The following is a 16,657-nucleotide window of genomic DNA, read 5'->3' as shown; positions in this document are numbered from 1 at the left end:
GAGGGCGTCAGTGTGACAAGTCAGTGTGAGCCAGTTACCCTATAGACTGAAGGGATACTAATAGAAGGGCCATGAGGAGCCCTCAGGCTATGGTATGTAATGTGACGAGTGAGCAGCGCAAGAGGCCAATCTATTGGTATGGGAAAAGAAAGCAAAATGCAATCAAAAGAGGTAAATTCATTCTATTGGATGGGGGAGTAGAGAACGAAATAAGAGTATCGCTGCCGGGGTCACGGGTGTAGATGAGTGAAACAGCATAGCCAGGTTGACTGTTTGTTTCTTATTTTTGTGCGGTTTTTGCTTAGTTATTCAGTATTTTTCGCCTTTGTGTCTCCTTGTTCCAGTGTTATTGTTGTGGCTGTGCTGAGTGTGGGGATGTGGCGTGTAGGAGGTCACACATCAGTGGTGAGGAGAACCGTGATTTCTACAGGGAGTGCAGAATTATTAGGCAAATGAGTATTTTGACCACATCATCCTCTTTATGCATGTTGTCTTACTCCAAGCTGTATAGGCTCGAAAGCCTACTACCAATTAAGCATATTAGGTGATGTGCATCTCTGTAATGAGAAGGGGTGTGGTCTAATGACATCAACACCCTATATCAGGTGTGCATAATTATTAGGCAACTTCCTTTCCTTTGGCAAAATGGGTCAAAAGAAGGACTTGACAGGCTCAGAAAAGTAAAAAATAGTGAGATATCTTGCAGAGGGATGCAGCACTCTTAAAATTGCAAAGCTTCTGAAGCGTGATCATCGAACAATCAAGCGTTTCATTCAAAATAGTCAACAGGGTCGCAAGAAGCGTGTGGAAAAACCAAGGCGCAAAATAACTGCCCATGAACTGAGAAAAGTCAAGCGTGCAGCTGCCACGATGCCACTTGCCACCAGTTTGGCCATATTTCAGAGCTGCAACATCACTGGAGTGCCCAAAAGCACAAGGTGTGCAATACTCAGAGACATGGCCAAGGTAAGAAAGGCTGAAAGACGACCACCACTGAACAAGACACACAAGCTGAAACGTCAAGACTGGGCCAAGAAATATCTCAAGACTGATTTTTCTAAGGTTTTATGGACTGATGAAATGAGAGTGAGTCTTGATGGGCCAGATGGATGGGCCCGTGGCTGGATTGGTAAAGGGCAGAGAGCTCCAGTCCGACTCAGACGCCAGCAAGGTGGAGTACTGGTTTGGGCTGGTATCATCAAAGATGAGCTTGTGGGGCCTTTTCGGGTTGAGGATGGAGTCAAGCTCAACTCCCAGTCCTACTGCCAGTTCCTGGAAGACACCTTCTTCAAGCAGTGGTACAGGAAGAAGTCTGCATCTTTCAAGAAAAACATGATTTTCATGCAGGACAATGCTCCATCACACGCGTCCAAGTACTCCACAGCGTGGCTGGCAAGAAAGGGTATAAAAGAAGGAAATCTAATGACATGGCCTCCTTGTTCACCTGATCTGAACCCCATTGAGAACCTGTGGTCCATCATCAAATGTGAGATTTACAAGGAGGGAAAACAGTATACCTCTCTGAACAGTGTCTGGGAGGCTGTGGTTGCTGCTGCACGCAATGTTGATGGTGAACAGATCAAAACACTGACAGAATCCATGGATGGCAGGCTTTTGAGTGTCCTTGCAAAGAAAGGTGGCTATATTGGTCACTGATTTGTTTTTGTTTTGTTTTTGAATGTCAGAAATGTATATTTGTGAATGTTGAGATGTTATATTGGTTTAACTGGTAATAATAAATAATTGAACTGGGTATATATTTTTTTTTGTTGAGTTGCCTAATAATTATGCACAGTAATAGTCACCTGCACACACAGATATCCCCCTAACATAGCTAAAACTAAAAACAAACTAAAAACTACTTCCAAAAATATTCAGCTTTGATATTAATGAGTTTTTTGGGTTCATTGAGAACATGGTTGTTGTTCAAAAATAAAATTAATCCTCAAAAATACAACTTGCCTAATAATTCTGCACTCCCTGTACTCACAGATCTAGTCTGGTGGAGTGTGGGGGTGTGGCGTGTAAAGTGTCACGGAACAGAGGTGAAGAAAGCGGTGATTCCTACTCACAGATCCAGTCTGGTGTAGTGTGGGGGTGTGGCGTGTAGAGGGTCACGGAACAGAGGTGAAGAAAGCGGTGATTCCTACTCACAGATCCAGTCTGGTGGAGTGTGGGGGTGTGGCGTGTAGAGGGTCACACATCAGAGGTGAGGAGAATGGTGCTTTCTACTCACAGATCCAGTGTAGTGGAATGTGTAGGCCTAGCATGTAGAGGGTCACACATCAGAGGTGAGGAGAGCTGTGATTCCTACTCACAGATCCAGTATGGTGGAGTGTGGGAGTGCAGTGTGTAAAGGGTCATGCATCAGTGGTGAGGAGAGCGCTGATTTCTACTCACAGATCCAGCCTGGAGTTTGGGGGTGTGGTGTCGCGTGTAGACGGTCACACATCAGAGGTGAGCTGTGATTTATACTCACAGATCCAATCTGGTGGAGTGTGTGGGCCTGGCATGTAGAGGGTCACACATCAGAGGTGAGGAAAGCTGTGATTTATACTCACAGATCCAGCCTGGAGTGTGGGGGTGTGGCGTATAGGAGGTCACACATCAGTGGTGAGGAGAGGGCTGATTTCTACTCACACATCCAGTCTGGTGGAGTGTGGGAGTGCGGTGTGGTGGGGAGAGCGGTGATTTCTACTCACAGATCCAGTCTGGTGGAGTGTGGGAGTGCGGTGCGGTGGGGAGAGCGGTGATTTCTACTCACGGATCCAGTCTGGTGGAGTGTGGGAGTGCGGTGCGGTGGGGAGAGCGGTGATTTCTACTCACGGATCCAGTCCGGTGGAGTGTGGGAGTGCGGTGCGGTGGGGAGAGCGGTGATTTCTACTCACGGATCCAGTCCGGTGGAGTGTGGGAGTGCGGTGCGGTGGGGAGAGCGGTGATTTCTACTCACGGATCCAGTCCGGTGGAGTGTGGGAGTGCGGTGCGGTGGGGAGAGCGGTGATTTCTACTCACGGATCCAGTCCGGTGGAGTGTGGGAGTGCGGTGCGGTGGGGAGAGCGGTGATTTCTACTCACGGATCCAGTCCGGTGGAGTGTGGGAGTGCGGTGCGGTGGGGAGAGCGGTGATTTCTACTCACGGATCCAGTCCGGTGGAGTGTGGGAGTGCGGTGCGGTGGGGAGAGCGGTGATTTCTACTCACGGATCCAGTCCGGTGGAGTGTGGGAGTGCGGTGCGGTGGGGAGAGCGGTCATTTCTACTCACAGATCCAGTCTGGTAGGTGAAGGTCCGTGGTCGGTGGAAGAAGTTCTTCTTGATGCAGAAGAGGGCCAGCAGCGCGATGATGATGGTGATGCACGTGACTGACACGGAGCCGATGATGGCCAGCAGCAGCTTAGGGCTGGCTCGTGAGGTCTGCGGGCTCCGGCTCTCCATGCTGGGGAGGAGGTTCTGCAGGTCTGTGGGGGTGGAGGAGAAGGCACGTGACTGGTAGGAGGAGCTTTATTCATAAACAGGGTCTACCTGGAGGAGTCAAGGAGACCACCCCTCCTGCAGCATCAAAACCTGTCCACTTTAAGGGAGACAACTGGACTGCACCATCTGGGTGGGCAGAAGGAAAAGCCCAGGGGTGGGCTTTTCCTTCTGTTCATCATTCTGTGGTCCAACCCATTCTTGTATTCATTTGAAGGGTAACACCTGGACTGCACCATCTGGTCATCAGTACAGGGGTGGGCCTTTCCTTCTGTTCATTACTCTGGGGTCCAATCCATTCTTTTTACTTTAGCGGTGACACCTGGACTGCAGGGGTGGGCCGTACCTCCTATTCATTACTCAGGGTCCAATCCATTCTTTTCTCTTTAGGGGTGACACCTGGACTGCACCATCTGGTCATCAGTACAGGGGTGGACCGTACCTTCTGTTCATCACTCTGGGGTCCAACCCATTCTTTTCGTCACTTTAAGAATGACACCAGGAATGCACCATCTAGCAATCACTACAGGGGCTTGCCGTACCTTCTATTCATCAGTCAGGGGTACAAGCTGGTGCTTCCCAATCTTTTAATCATTTTAAGGGTGACACCTGGACTAGCTCTATGGCTCACACCTGAGCTATTTCATCTGTTTATCCAACTTGGGTTCAAAACTGACCTGCAGCATTTGGTCATAGCACTACAGTTCCCACCTGATATGTACCTCTGTTTGCTGTTGGCTCTTCCCTACTCTTGGTTGAGACTACGCCCTGGTGTAATTGTCATTCCACCAGTGTATTGCTGTGTAACATTCTGTCACTTAAAGCCTCTCTTATTAAGTGAAACGCCTGATGGTGCGCCATCATCCCATGTTGTGTACATTTTAATGTGTTTGCAGGGAAATCCTACCTTGAGAACATGGGAACAACTTGAGCTAACACACTAGCGGCTGCTGTTCGCATCATATGTGCTTTTAGAGAACCTTAATTTTCCTGAAATTTTGCGTAATTTTTCAAGGGCAACTCACACAAATTTCACACACCTATTCAGAGGCACATACTGCCCATCTCTCTAAAAAAAAACTCTGCATCACTTTGGAGTTCAGACCTGGAGCTTCTAAGAATAAAGCTTGGTGTGAGCAATCTGTCACCATCCAGCAACACTTGCATTTACCAATGAGCATGTTTGACTCTGAGTCGAGTCCATGAAGGGTGGTGACATGTTAATGCTTTCTATGTGGTTCCAGAAACGTTTAAGGCATGGGCAAATTAGACCATGGCTCAGGGCCCCGGCCTTTCATGGGGCCCCTAATAGAGCCAGCTCTGCTCTGCAGAGAGTCTTGCCCGATGACCTTGAATAATTCCTAAACAGATTGTTTTAAATACCGTTTTCCTTTAATTTATTTTTAATGTGGGTGATGTGTGAGAGTCGATTACAGACATTTTGCAGAGAAATGTGTTATGTTCCATGCAACATCCATAAAAAAGTTTCTTTAGATCAAAAAAGGACCTCACATATCTGAAGGTGCCACAGAGATTATCTGCAGTGATATTAATGACCTGCTGCTGTGTTACAATATTGAAACCACACATCACTATCCCTGAATATTAGATCTAAACCAGTGGACCAGTGTGTCAGTGACCCGAGCCAAGAGGGCATGAAAGAGCTGAAACTGGATCATAAATTCAAAGCTGTTCTGAACAGGGGCACCCAAAATACATTTGGGCAAGGACCCCGAAAATCCTTAAGATGTCCCTGTGTGGTTCTGAAGGTGAGACACAGGCGCCTTGTCCAGGCTGGTTGAAGCTCACCAACGGCGTTTTACTTTGTATTACAGAGGTTTTACAATCAGCTGCACAGCTTGGGGGTGGGGGGGTGGTCACACCCTCCAGTCCAGCAGAGCCAGATCCCATCTTCCGTTGCTTACCGTGGTCCATCCTCAGAGTTTTGCCCATCTCTTTATCCCAGCTCCAGTCCTCAGTAGTACTGGGGTCACTCACACCTCTTGTCCTCAGCCCTAGACAATGGTCATCTATTCTGGCCTCCTTAGCAAACAAGGTAAGGGTTAGTCACCCTCTTCCCTCAACCCTCTTCCTGCACTGCTGGACCCTAACACCCTCTTGCCACAGGATTGGGATCAGCCCCCCTCTTTGATCACACCTCCCTTGTGCCAACGGTCTTACCCTCATGGTTGGTTCGGACTCTCACGGGTTGGCTCCAGTCTCCTGGGATCTTAGAATTGGCGCGGACTCTGAACTGGTACTCAGTGCTGGCGTTCAGCCCAGCGATGAGTTTCCGGGTCTCGTTTTCGCTGTCGGTATCGACCCACTTCTGCTCACTGGGCACTGCCATCGCCTGGCACTCAATGGTGTACTTAATGATTCCTCCATTGGGGTCTTCGGGTGGCAACCAGGTCAGCTGGACCGCATTTTCAGACAGGGCTCTGCCATGGAGGTCTCGAGGCGGCGATGGACCTGGCAAAGAGAAGACAGCACAACTGCAGAGTTTACGTGTCTTAATCCACACTCTTAATCCCCACTTGGGATCTGCATGTGTTGTAGAGTACAGTGGCATAGAGTGTTGCAGAGTGCAGTGGCGTAGACTGCAGTGGTGCAGAGTGCATTGGCATAGAATGCAGTAGTGCGGAGTAGAGTGGTGTGGAGTTCAGTGGCAAAGAGTGCAGTAGCATACAGTGCTGCGATGCGGAGTAGAGTGGTGTAGAGTGCATTGGCATAGAGTATTGCAGAGTACAGTGGCGTAGACTGCAGTGGTGCAGAGTGCATTGGCATAGAATGCAGTAGTGCGGAGTAGAGTGGTGTGGACTTCAGTGGCATAGAGTGCAGTGGCATACAGTGCTGCGATGCAGAGTAGAGTGGTGTAGAGTGCATTGGCATAGAGTGCACTTGTACAGAGGAGAGTTTGATAGATTTCAGTAGCAGTGAGAATAGTTTTGCAGAGTAGAGTGTCATAGAGTGCAGGGGTGTAGTGTGCATTGGCATAGAATGGTGTAGAGTACAGTGGTGCAGCATAAAGTGCAGTGGTGTAGAGTGCGGTGACATAGAGTGCACTTGTGTAGATTGTAGTGACAGAGTGCAGTGGTGTAGAGTGCAGTGACATAGAGTGCAACTGCATGGAGTGCAGTGGCATAGAGTGGAGTGGTGCAGAGTGGAGAAGAGTAGTGTAAAGTGGCGGAAAGTGCAGTGGCTTAGAGTAGATTGTTTCAGAGCACAGTGACGTGGGTGGAGTGATAAAAGGTAGAGTGCAATGGCATAGTGTGGTGTGGAGTGACGTAGAGAGTAGATTGGTGTTGAGTGCAGTGGCATAGAGTGCCTCAGTACAGAGTAGATTAGAGTGGCGTACACTGGATTTGCGTAGAGTGCATGAGCATAGAGTTGAGTCTTACAGAGTAAAATGCATTGGCGCAGAGTATATTAGCATGGAGTGCAATGGTGTAGAGTGTAGTGTTGTGCAGTGGCGTAGAGTGCAGTTGTGCAGAGAAGAATGTAGTGGCCTAGACTTGAGTGGTGTAGAGTGCAGTGACAAAGAGCGCAGTAGTGTAGATTAGAGTGGAATAGAGTGCTTTGGCATAGAGTAGAGAGGCGTAGAGTTAAGTGGCGTAGAGTGCAGTGGCGTAAAGTGGAGTGGTGCAGAGTAGACTGCAGTGGTGTGGAGTGGAGCCGAGTGGAGGGGCGTAGGGTGATGTATGCATGGTCATTTCATTTTCAATTGAAATGACTATTACATTTGCACAGAAATGCAGGTTTACTTATACAACTCTACAGCGCACAATGTCTGAAAATGGCTTCACCTAGTGTTATCATGAACCTATGCCCAAAGACCTGGATGACAGTTAAAGTATCTGCCAATTGTGGGCCCGATTCACAAAGGTAAACTTAGATCAAAAGTCAACTCATGGTAAAGTTAGACTTTTGGTCTAAGTTTACCTTTGTGAATCGGGCCCAGAGTTCTTACACAAATGATTTGGACCATCACAGTTCTAAAGCAGGGTCTATTTAGCAGTGATAAGTAGTGCACTAGCCACAGTAAGAACCTTTCTCCCCAAATTTCCAGGTACCCACATCACGCACCTCCAGTTCGCCGACAATATGTTACTATTTGATCACAACACTGTTGGCCTGCAACAAGCCTCGAATTCCCTCTCGCTGTAGTGTAAGGAATATAAGCTATTAGTTCAATCAATCAATCAGTATTTGTAAAGCGCAGCTACTCACCCATGAGGGTCTCAAGGCGCTGAAGGGGGGGGGGGCTCATCCGAATAGCCACATCTTGAGGTTCTTCCTGAAGATGGTGAGTGACAGGCTTTGTCTGAGGTGCAGGGGGAGGTTGTTCCAGCTCTTCGCTGCAGTGTAGGTAAAAGATTGTACTCCGTCGGTGGTTTTGCGGATGTGAGGGATGGTGGCCAGGGCCATTTGGGCAGAGAGGAGGGATCTGGTGGGTGTGTGGAAGGAGATGCGGTGATTCAGGTAGGCTGGTCCTGCGTTGTGTATGGCCTTGAACGTGTGGGTGAGAAGCTTGAAGGTGATTCGCTTCTCGACCGGAGCCAGTGGAGGGTCCTCAGATGCTGGGAGATGTGTTCTCGGTGAGGGAGGTCCAGAATGAGTCTGGCGGCAACGTTTTGGATGAGTTGAAGTTTTTTGATGTTCCTAGTTGAGGTGCCGGAGTAGAGGGCATTGCCGTAGTTGAGCTTGCTCGTGACTAAGGCGTGGGTGACTGTCCTGCAACAGTCTGCTGGGACAGCAATTCCCTAGCTTGAGGACATATTTTCTAGATCGTAATAAGGATATATTTTGGCCCTGAAATGCAGGCATGGGTTAAACTGTTGTACAAGAAGCTTAAAGCTGAGCTGAAACAAGAGAGTTTACTCAAGAAGCATGGCAGGTTCAATGAGGATTGGAACAGGAATATCCACAGTCTTCCATCCTATTTGCTTACTTGTTAGATCAGCTAGCACATCTGCTCATAGGGAATAAAGTGGTCTTCTTTGCTAAACAAGGCTATATTATGCCTCTGGAGTTCGATATTCTCTTATTGTATGTCAAGGAACCATGTACTGTCACTCTAAAGTTGCTTATTTTGATGAACAGGATCAACTGAATCCTCTTAAAAGCCTGTCAGTACTTTGACCATGCTGGACACAGGATATTATGGGTAGAATACACCTTCCGAAAGTGGTAGTTCTGCTAATGCTCAGGGTGTTGGAAAGGACTTCAGATACATTCTAAGTCTTACTAAAGATAAACACAACCAATGAAGAAAACATCAAATGTACACTGATTGCGCAGTTTTTGGAGTTCTCAGTTTAAGCTTTGCTCTTGTTTTGTAGCAAAGTGGATTTACTGTCGTACTGGAAGATGAAAGGGATGTTCAACAATGAAGTTTTTAGTTGGTGCTAAAATACATGTGAATAACGCTTCATGGTTGATGGAACAATAAGGCAAAAACCAATCAAACTACTGGATTTTGCTGGTGCCAGGAGGAGTTTAAAAAAAGACTGGAACTCCAGTATGCTTTTCATGTTCACAAGTCCCATTTACTGCCCATATCAGTAGAACATTGAATCCTTAGTGTGAAATGATGAAAAGTGATGACGTCTTCTCACACACCAACCAGTGCACCCTGTTTTGTCTTTAAGTACCTCATTCTGTAAAAGAGGAGGGTATGCACCCATAATAAGTGTTGAATTTTCTACCCTAACTCTTTTAAGTAATCAGTACAAGAGGTCTTGGTTTCCAAAACATTGGCTGGATTTCTTGATCCTTTTAGGGTGTGAATGACACTTAAAATCTGATACAGATGTTGAAGGCTCATTCCCATTTTCTATTTAGTGTTAACTGAAAATATATATTTTTTGAACCAGACTAAAAAGATAAAGGTCTTGAAAGAAGCATTCTTTCAATGAACTGCTACAAGTAGCAAATAATGACTCTGAGGGGTCTATCAGTGAGCTGTAATGTGTCTGTTTGAGCATCTCCCATATCCGCCTTCGTGGTCTGATGGAACACAGGTCCTACTGACTTTATGATGACTCCACAGCAAGCTTTGTCCATCTCCAACTTCTCCAAGCTGATGGTGAACTCTGTCAAGAAGTCCAGGCTCAGGCTGTTGACATGCGGGCTTTTGATGGTCAATACAGCAACTCCTGTTGTGCCATCCATTAGTTAACCATTAAAAAGCAAAGCATATGGTCTGCGAAGCCGGAAGTATCAGCAAAGCCAAATTTGTCATCAATGATGCAAGACTGGAGCAAGTATTGAGTATAAAGTATCTGGGCATCTTTTTTTTATCAACCACAGCTGTCCACCTTCAGTGAAATCTCCTTTTCTATGATTATACGCTTCTAAAAATTGCTTTAAAAGATGCTCGGCCCAGACCTTACTGGCATTTGTAGCGTAATCAATGCCAAGTTCATGCCAACCTTGACCTACGGCTCGTTTAAATTCACAGATCACCTTGCCAACAGCTGAATAAAGCCCAAACTTGCATAGAACAAGTAGGGTTGTAGTTACTGAGTCTTACATGACAGCATGATTGCGCGTGTGGCTCTTTAAGTGTGACCTACTCCCCATCCCCTGGTATGTGAAGTCCATAGATATTGTGAACAACAAAGAAGGGCTCCCTGAGATGCTGCACCGCAAGGATGTAACCTTTCCAGCTTGGCATGAGTGAGATGCAGACTTGGAGTAGATGGACCGGCACAGAGAGGACCACTCTGGTGAGACCCTGATCACAGGTCACAGTGCCATCTCTAATGAAGGAGAGACAGGACACCCTATGCCAGACAGAAGCTTAGATCTCTTGGATTAGTTTCCCCCTTGATTTGTTGTTTGACGGATCCACTCACAAAGGGTACCTAAACCTTACCTCACTCTGATGCACAGTAAGCTGAAAAACCTTTGCCTGATTCAGTCCGCCAAGCCTTCTCCATACTCCAATGGACAGGCCCTAAAGGACACCCTCCTTGTGGAGGCAACAAGGCAAAGCTACACCCACCCTGCACTGGGATCATCACTGTCATTGCAAGTCCTTGTTCCTGCGCGGTGGTCACCGGCTCAGCCGAACACACCCTGGGGACTCGCGTGAGTGACACAGAGACCTTCTTCTCAGTCAGTTGTAGGGGCGAGGACAGAGTAACAAAGGAGCCGCATGCGTAGACCTGCAGTACCACACCATGCACTCCAGGGGCTCTGTCTGCTTCAACCTTGCCCCAACCCAGACAGATCAGGTGTACTCATCATTTACTGATCTTATCCATGGCAGACGTGCCCCATGCATGCAGACGAGTGTGAGCCCCCTCTGTTGTCACTGGTGGCCTCCCACTTCCATCTGCAACTGGAAGCTTGTTCTTTCTTCTGGTAAGCCTTCACACTACACTCTGAAAACTGGAGGTATGGACTGTCCCTTCACTGTGCACACTGGAGGTATGGACTGTCCCTGCAGTATGCACACTGGATGTATGGACTACCCTGTACTACACACAATGGATGGACTGTCCCTTCACTGAATATACTGGATGTATGAACTGTCCCTGCAGTGCACACATACTGGCTGTATGCACTGTCCCTGCAGTGCGCACATTGGAGGTATGGACTGCCCCTGCAGTGCACACACTGAATGTATAGACTGTTCCTGGAGTGTGCACACTAGATGTATGGACTGCCCCTGCAGTGCACACACTGGATGTATGGCCTGTCTCTGCAGCATGCACACTGGATGGACTGATCCTTCATTGCGCAAACTGGATGTATGGAATGTCCCTGCAGTATGCACGCTGGATGTATGGACTGTCCCTGCAGTATGCACACTGGATGTATGGATTGCCACTGCAGTGCACACACTGGATGGACTGTCCCTTCACGAAACAGACTGGACAAATGGACTGTCCCTGCAGTGGGCATACTGGCTGTATGCACCCTCCCTGCAGTGCGCACATTGGATCTATGGACTGCCCCTGCAGTGCACACACTGAATGTATAGACTGTTCCTGGAGTGTGCACACTGGATGTATGGATTGTCCCTGCAGTGCACACACTGGATGTATGGACTGTCCCTGCAGTGCACACACTGGCTGAATGCACTGTCCATGCAGTGCGCACATTGGATGTATGTACTGCCCCTGCAGTGCGCACACTGGATGTTTGAACTGTAAATGTAAATGTAAATTAGCACTTGTATAGCGCACTACTCACCCATTAGGGTCTCAAGGCGCTGTACTCATACCGCTATGGAACCCCTCCTGGCTTTTCCCTGTGAGGCGCCCACTCCTGAGCACCCCCAGGGTGAAGCCAGGCATCCAACCGCTGTTGGGGCCGTTGTGGAGATTAAGCAAGCTATTGCCCAGAGTTGCAGAGTGGGACCCATGAATTAGATTAGGCACTGAGGCGAGAATTATCTGGTCACTGCAGTATGCACACTGGATACATGAACTACCCATGTGGTGCACACGGTGGATGTATGGACTGTGCCTGCAGTGTGCACTGGATGTATGGACTGTCCCTGCAGTGCACACTGGCTGTATGCACTGTCCCTGCGGTGCACACACTGGATGTATGGACTGCCCCTGCAGTGCGCGCACTGGATGTTTGAACTGTCACTGCAGTATGCACAGTGGATGCATGAACTGCCCCTGCAGTGCACACAGTGGATGTATGGACTGTCCCTGCAGTGTGCACTGGATGTATGGACTTTCCCTGCAGTGCACACCCTGGATGCATGTACCATTCCTGCAGTACGCACACTGGATGTATGGACTGTCCCTGCAGTGTGCAATAGATGTATGAACTGCCCCTGCAGTGCGCACACTGGATGTATGGACTGCTTCTGCAGTGCGCACACTGGATGTATGGACTGCTTCTGCAATGTGCACACTGTATGTATGGACTGTGCCTGCAGTTAGCACACTAGGTATATGGACTGCCCCTGCAGTAAGTGCGTTTAATGTATAGGCTGTCCTTGCATTCAGCACACTGAATGTATGGACTGTCCCCTGCAGTGTGCACACTGAATGTATGGACTGTTCCTGCATTCCACACACCGAATGCATGGACTGGATGTATGGACTGTGCCTGCAATGTGTACCCTGGATGTCTGAACTGCTTCTGTGGTGAGGATCCTCCCTGTGCAGTTCACGCCTGCTCTGCTGCTATTGTTACTACACACAGATTTCCTCACACCTGCTCCCTATTCAGGATATGTATATAACTTGCATTTCGGTACCTGTCGCGTAGATTGGCTCATGCACTGGACCTTGGATCGTGGACATGTTTCGACTTACCTTTACTGCTGATTTTGACCTTCAGCGGGTCGGAGGGGGGTCCCTGGCTGGTGCAGTGATACACCAGGACGTCCAGGCTGTACTCCTTGTTGTAGTCCAGGTCACGGATCAAGGCAGAGAGCACATACATGGACGACACCTTCTCCTCGCGGATCAGCACCTTCTCAGGGTGGAACAGGCGCACAATGAAGCCATCGCCACTCGAGGTGCCGTGCGGGAGGCGCCAGGTGACATGCAGCGTGTTCCAGTTCTCAACCGAGTACCCCTCAATCTCTGGCTTCACGGTGGGTTCTGCATGAAGACATATTTTAGGACATCACTCTGAGGGTTCTGCTTGCACACACATGGCATAACAACACTGACTGAGCAGGATGGCAAAATTTGTGGTCACCCTTTCAATAAGTAGCTCTCAAGCTTGATGAAGATGTACTAGGTGGAAGCAGCAGAGGGCACATCTATGGGAGCGAGAGCCAACTGCACAGCCAACGTCTCTAGCCAGAAACATTAACCCCAGTACACAGACATCAACCAAGAAGAGTGGAAACCAAACCTAGTTCTGGATTATAACTGAGCGTCAGTGGTAAAGGGTCTGGTCAGAGAATATGAACCAAGGACCAGCGGAACCAGTCCATGGTCGTGGAGTTGAACCCGTGACCAATGTAACAAGTGCCGAGGCACAGTGAATCATTCAGAGCCAGTGGGATCATCCTAAAGCCCTGGCTCTGACACTCAGTGAAAGTGGGCAAGTGCACAGGCCCCCTGAACTCCATCACGCCAGATTCTGCAGGGTGGAACCAGAATCTGGTTTCCTCTGTCCTTCCAGCCCCTACCTTGACAATCTGTCTCCATGACGGCCAAGGGTCCGCGAGGGCCTTCTCCCCCGTGGCCAGGCCGGGTCAGCTGCACTTGCACCAGGTAGGAGGTTTTTGGCTTCAGGTTCATCAGGGTGATGTTTTCATTGTTGTCAACTAAAAGGAGTATTTTTAAACCACAGACAGGGTTAGAGATGAAGCCCACATAAGACAATAACACACATGAGGGCACAAGATGCACAAGACATACAAACCAAACTGAGCACAGGGAGGTACAACCTCAAGGGATACATGTCTTTAGACAGCAGATTTACTAGGGCTGATGGTCACAGAAAACTGAAAAGGAAGGTCTTTCCACACAGAAAGCTTCAAACCAGAACTCACAAGATTTAATTTCAGTTTTGTACATGTCATTCATTTCCAAGTCAATAGTGCATCCATGGTTTAAGGGCATTTAATGCACCAAAAGGTCTAATGCACATTTCCCACTGTGATGTTTAAAAGAATAAGCACAGGTGCCCGCAGATGTTCTTGAGATGCTTCTGCCCACAGCTACCACTTGTGCTGCCCATTTCTTGAACTGGCACTGCCCACATGGGCCACTATCATCCCTCACAGCTATGCTGTGAGAGAGCATTCCTTCCCTGAGAGGGATTTTGCGATTGTTCCCAAGTGTAAAATGAAACATGATAATAAAACATTGTTGAGTAGAAAAGGAGAGCGGTACCAGTGCCACTGCACCCCAATGCTTAATTTGAGCCAGTGGTTTCCGGTGCTCTGCACCAGCACTTAATTGTCAATACAGCACTTATGACAGTCTGCCACATGGTGGCGCTGTTTATATAATTTAGACATCAGCACATCAAGAGTTGTTTATTATTTCAATATACCTTAAAAATGGCTAACACCTATCATTCAAACCATTCGTATAGCGTTGGGGGCTGGAATATCCTCAAATGTCACACTTGTAGGTGTATATTCATTAGCAGTTGTGTTGGTTCTGTTGTTGGCGGCGTTGGCAGGGGAGATGCGAGGTGCAACCTGCAGTGGCCTCCTGATGAGGGCCCTGGCGCGTACTTATTTACAAATTAAGCACTGCTGTACCAATGATAGCCACACCCCTCGTTGTGTGTGTTGGGCAATCTTTCGCCACTCTTGCAAGTGATGTGCATGCTTTGTGTATATGAAATGTTTTCACTGTTGCTGTCTCCCACAGCTTTCTCCTGCAGTTTAAAGAAGCTTATGTTAGCCTTAAAATAGATGGAAATGAATATCATGAATTTCTAGGCATTATACAAAACGTAGCATCACTAATTTTGGATTGTCAAAGGGAGAATCGAGAATCGTGAATGAGATGAAACAAAGAGCTGCAATCCTGCTGCTAACAGGTTCAGTACGCTCCAGCGACCTTTGCCAAGGCTTCATTGAGTTTGCCCTTTATTCAGCCTTCCAGCCTGAAAATCACTGTCAGAATGAAGTAGAGGAGAGGATAAACGTCACAGGAGTCTGCTAGGAGCGGTCAGCTGTGACCCCTATGTACATGGTGCCTATACCCTCCCTGCATGCCTCAGATTCGGAGAGGTAGGGGCATGGCTTTGCCAGATAGATCTGGGGGATGTGAATCTCAAATTTCCCAATTAAAAAAGCAGTGGGCATCAGGGGTACTCCTGGAGGATCAGGTAAGTGCTGAGTTGTATCGGGTGGGCCTCTGTCTACAGTGGGCGAACAATGATAGGTTGGAATGCTACTTCGAACGATTGCCACTTGTTAGAGTATTTGCCAACATTCATCTCATCACCATTTGGGTGTTTGACTTCTAGTACAAACTAGATACTTGAGACTGGTACAGCTTGTAAGCCTGTTACTGCTAATGTTTGCAAATTCCAAAATGTGGTAAATTTGCACTCATTCAAGGAGTACTTCTATGGGTGCAGATTTACTACTTTTTGTTAAACTGATCACTATATTTATTTAATATCCTGATTAAAAAAAGTTAAAACCTCTTAGTGACATGGTGGTTCTTCCTGGGAACTCATGACTACGGTCACATACAATACAAGGGCCTGGCATCCCTGCACTGGGATCACTTATTTTAAATGTATTTTCACTGCATGGACACTTCTTAGTCTTTGCTACAAGAAGCCTTGATGGTAGAGTTGTCAATTTGGTGCATGTGGGCAGGGCTGCAGCAAATGGCTGATGGCCTAGGTAGTAAGCCTGACTCACATACAGAGGAAAGCTTGCCGGCAAATTAATAGTATGAGCTGAGCCCAAGGTGAGCCATGGGTCTGTCTTTGTTCTAAGAGTCCATGCACCAAGTGAGGCATGAAAATGTTTGCCATGTATGTCATGCATCAAAGATAATACAAAAATATGATTCAATCTCTTCAAAATTAAAAAAAGTGAATTTCTTTAACATACAAAAGCGTTTCACCTTAGTACATCAGATTATATGACTGCCTAGGCAGACGATAGTTTTTAGAAACCTTCCTGGCTCCTTCTGACAATAATGTCTTTAGTGAACTAATAGGTAATTTAGTAATCATGTGAACCCTAAATATGGCCTAGATTTCTATTACAGATGGAGTAACATTATTTTCTATTAAATGAAACACAGGAGATGCTTGTACAGTGCACAGCCTGAGCTCAAATCTTTAAAGGTTCGCTCATATGTGAAAATAAGTATAAAGGAGGCTATGTAAAATAAAATGATTGCCTAGGATCACACAGTGTGGACAAGTGGCCAAGCCGGTATTGATTCCAAGTTATCTGGTTTCACATTTTGAACTTCAGCCACCAGATCAGTTTACATCAAAAGTCTCTGTTTTGTCTTTCATTCTCGACTGAGGATCATAAAAACCGACACAGAGACAGCAGACCCCACCATCAAGTGAAGAATGGGTTTACATGGGGGGTGCCAAACCCCAAACAACCCCCCTGAAGCCACCTCTTGCAGGTGTTTGGACTGTGATATTTACACAACACATGTGCACATGGGACACACTGAGGGAGGGGCTTACAGAGAAACTGGCAATGTAAGCCAAAGAATATATTGATAAGAGATGGCATGAAATGAATCTGTGGTATA

At 47.5% G+C, this 16,657-nt stretch overlaps 1 protein-coding gene across 1 annotated transcript in view; it reads right to left on the bottom strand.

The window, feature by feature from the left end:
- TIE1 (tyrosine kinase with immunoglobulin like and EGF like domains 1) overlaps positions 1-16,657 on the bottom strand; it is a 177,877-nt gene that overhangs the window by 61,618 nt on the left and 99,602 nt on the right. Inside the window, exons 11-14 of the mRNA XM_069227791.1 lie at positions 13,588-13,725; positions 12,758-13,048; positions 5,649-5,939; positions 3,261-3,454 (exon numbers count right to left, since the gene is read on the bottom strand). Of these exons, the coding sequence (XP_069083892.1) occupies positions 3,261-3,454; positions 5,649-5,939; positions 12,758-13,048; positions 13,588-13,725 (914 nt within the window). The remainder of the gene's footprint in view (positions 1-3,260; positions 3,455-5,648; positions 5,940-12,757; positions 13,049-13,587; positions 13,726-16,657) is intronic.

This window comes from Pleurodeles waltl, chromosome 4_1, assembly GCF_031143425.1.
Source record: "Pleurodeles waltl isolate 20211129_DDA chromosome 4_1, aPleWal1.hap1.20221129, whole genome shotgun sequence".
In the NCBI taxonomy this organism is placed as follows: Eukaryota; Metazoa; Chordata; class Amphibia; order Caudata; family Salamandridae; genus Pleurodeles; species Pleurodeles waltl.
The sequence above is the reverse complement of the archived record's forward strand: the minus strand, read 5'-3'. Positions and strand labels throughout refer to the sequence as shown.